The sequence below is a fragment of the Monopterus albus genome, unplaced genomic scaffold (assembly GCF_001952655.1).
Source record: "Monopterus albus unplaced genomic scaffold, M_albus_1.0 scaffold93.1, whole genome shotgun sequence".
In the NCBI taxonomy this organism is placed as follows: Eukaryota; Metazoa; Chordata; class Actinopteri; order Synbranchiformes; family Synbranchidae; genus Monopterus; species Monopterus albus.
In genome coordinates, this window is record NW_018127973.1 from 1,139,506 (window position 1) to 1,142,319 (window position 2,814).

A 2,814-nucleotide genomic window follows, 5' to 3' on the forward strand; every position below is an offset into this window, starting at 1 on the left:
TTCCTGCGGGAGCTCTGGCTCTCTGAATCCAGCGCTGTGAGACTTTCTTGTAATCAGACTTTCAGTAAACTTTCTGTTGATTTTAAACAGTCCTCTCCTGTCGTCACTTCTCGTGCTTCCAACAAAAGAATTGGGTTAATTTCTGACAAAAAGCGTGGAATCTAACATGATCATACACCCAACTGAATGTTGCAGCTGCACCCCAATATAGATACATTTCTGCCACTTACACTTGATATGAATGGCGCACTGTTAATTGTTCTGCTATCAGGAGACCAAAAAAGAGAAGTCAACTTCTGTTTGATGCATAACACAGACATAATACCTCTAACGCCTAACTTCAGCCTTATATCACCCCTAATTCTGACCATGAAGTTTATGTTTCAAAGAAAATTATAGAAGGTTTTCACTCTGTTGTCAGTCAGTCAATACTTTAGTGGCACACATGAAGCTTTGTGTAACCATTTTACTCCCCAAATAACCAAACAGACAACATTTCTCTCCAATTAGTTTACTTACTGATATATCTGGACACATTTAGTCCAAATTCAGCTAATAGAGGCTATGAATGAGATGTAAAGTAGCCTTAGTGAAGATAGTTTGGTACAGACTTAGTAGTTCACGTGAGTCATGGCTGGAGTGAATCCAGCCAGATCACTCTAAGGGTGGGTGTCTGAGTCTGTCACAGTTGGAGTCTTAGGTTGTCAGGACAAGCTGGGTGGTGGAGGGAGGTTTATGGTTAGAAAATGTGAAAAGGGGCAACAGTGTGTCAGATACCAACACACTGATTGTTTCACATTGGGGTGGGATAAAACAAAAGATGCTGGAACCAAGCAAATATGGGCTCAGTCCTGTTGTTAAGCATACAGTAACTTACATTACTGCAAGTCATTGTAAAGGACAGTAAACTTTTTATTTGCTTAAAGGTGGTTACTACTGTGAAATATACTCAAATAAAATGTGAATATAGATTGTAGTATTACTGAACATTGCACAATGTTTGTGTTTTTCGATAGATTTTTTGCAGTAGTTGCATTTAATTCCTGGACACATGTCTCTACATGAATCTGTAGTGGCTAGATTGTGTGAAAACACACACACACACACACACACACAAACTAATTCAAAAAGAGAATTTTCTCCAAAGGGAATTTTAACGAAAGTGCTAAATTGATCCTTTAGATTGGTCACTTCCTATCTGTCTGTCTCTCTCTGTAGTGTTCCTGGGAATCTCTGGCTTGTCCACCTACCAGGTGCGTCACAACAGCATGTGTGTCCAGTGGCAACCTCTACTACATGCCACAATATACAGACTCTTCATACAGTCTACACTTAGTAAGTATATTTACTGTCACATAAGATTGTATGGCAGAGTTTGCATGTTTGTCCATGTGTATGTGTGTCAGTTTTCAAAGGTGGTGAGAAAGTGAGTTTGTTTCTTGATTTAGTGCTTTGATTGGATTTGCTCTTCGTGTGGCACCAGACAGACAGCTCCCTCTGAGTGTTAACTTGACTGACGTATCTGTTCTGAATCCAGATCAAGTGTAACTTTGTCAGCTTCCTGCATTATGGCTTGGATCCCACCTCTTCTAAATATCTACAGGCAAGAGTGTAATTCAAACAAAGCTTCTGGGAGCAAGCAGGAGGATGCACAGGCACACAGCTGACAGTTACAGTAGATGTTCTTTGTCATCCCAACATGTCTTAGTGTTCCACGTTGTTAGAAACTAAGCTTTTGCCAGTTAAGTGACTGGAATGCAGTTCTGTCAGTAAATCAGAGGTTTTACTAGTGTTGTGATGATTGGTGAGGTAGCTGGATTCACATCCAGGCTCAGAATATGTTTCCCCATAGATTTATAGCCGGTTCTCATGAAAATGTTTCCTCTGTTTATTGTTAACAAAGACAAGACCATTCAGGACCCTGTTTTGTGTGCATGTGTGTGGTTATGGTATGTGTTGGTTACATAGAATTTTCACAATAATCTGGATTTATATTGATGTGAATCTCTGAGGAAATAAGCGTTATATTTCTGTCACTCTCACATGGCAGGGGTTTACATTGTAAAGAATATTCAGACATCTCTGTTTGCAGAAAGGAAGGAACATAGGATAGGCATGAGAGCTCTCCCCAATAAATGACATTGGTGGAAACTGCTCTGAGAATCACTCATGTCATCGCGCCAGAAGTAAAACAAATAATAAAGACACAGTGTGACCTTTAGAAGCAGTTTATTATCTCACTCAGTTATTAGAAGGACGAAAGGGAGATGTGAAGGAAAGGAAGAGGTAAAAACATAAACCATCAAACATGTAATCAAACAGCAAAATAAAAACGTACAGTATGTGCACCTTGATTTTTGTTATATTTTGGCCTTTACTTTGAATCAGTGTCTAACATATACAGACCTTAGTTAAACTTAGTTTGTCCTGAGCTGGTCTGGTCATGGTGAACAACCTTATTCAAGTTCAGGTTTTCCTTTTATTTGTCCTCGGAGGCCTATTTGTTGTGCGCCACAGGTTTATATCAAATCTACAGTAAACCTAGAACTACTGCTTCACAGTTGTATGCCTCCTCCAACCAGTCAAATTCATGGGAATGACACAAATGTGAGGTCACTGACCTTTGACCACTAAAAATAAATTACTCCATCCTTGAATCCAGATTGGCGTTTGTGCCATATTTGAAGAAATGTCTTCAAGGTGTTCCTGACATAAGGATAAGGATAATCACCTTTATTGGCCAAGTATGTTACACACACAAGGAATTTGTTTCCGGTACAGAACCGAGGCAGCCATCTGCAGCGCCAACTCAAC

The 2,814-nt window shown here is 39.7% G+C and overlaps 1 protein-coding gene across 9 annotated transcripts in view; it reads left to right on the forward strand.

Moving 5' to 3' along the window:
- Positions 1–2,814, forward strand: part of col14a1a (collagen, type XIV, alpha 1a) — a 147,209-nt gene that overhangs the window by 74,608 nt on the left and 69,787 nt on the right. For all 9 annotated transcript variants that reach the window (XM_020608497.1, XM_020608498.1, XM_020608499.1 and 6 more), the window contains one exon: positions 1,219–1,335. In XM_020608497.1, coding sequence (XP_020464153.1) covers positions 1,219–1,335 — 117 coding nt within the window. The remainder of the gene's footprint in view (positions 1–1,218; positions 1,336–2,814) is intronic.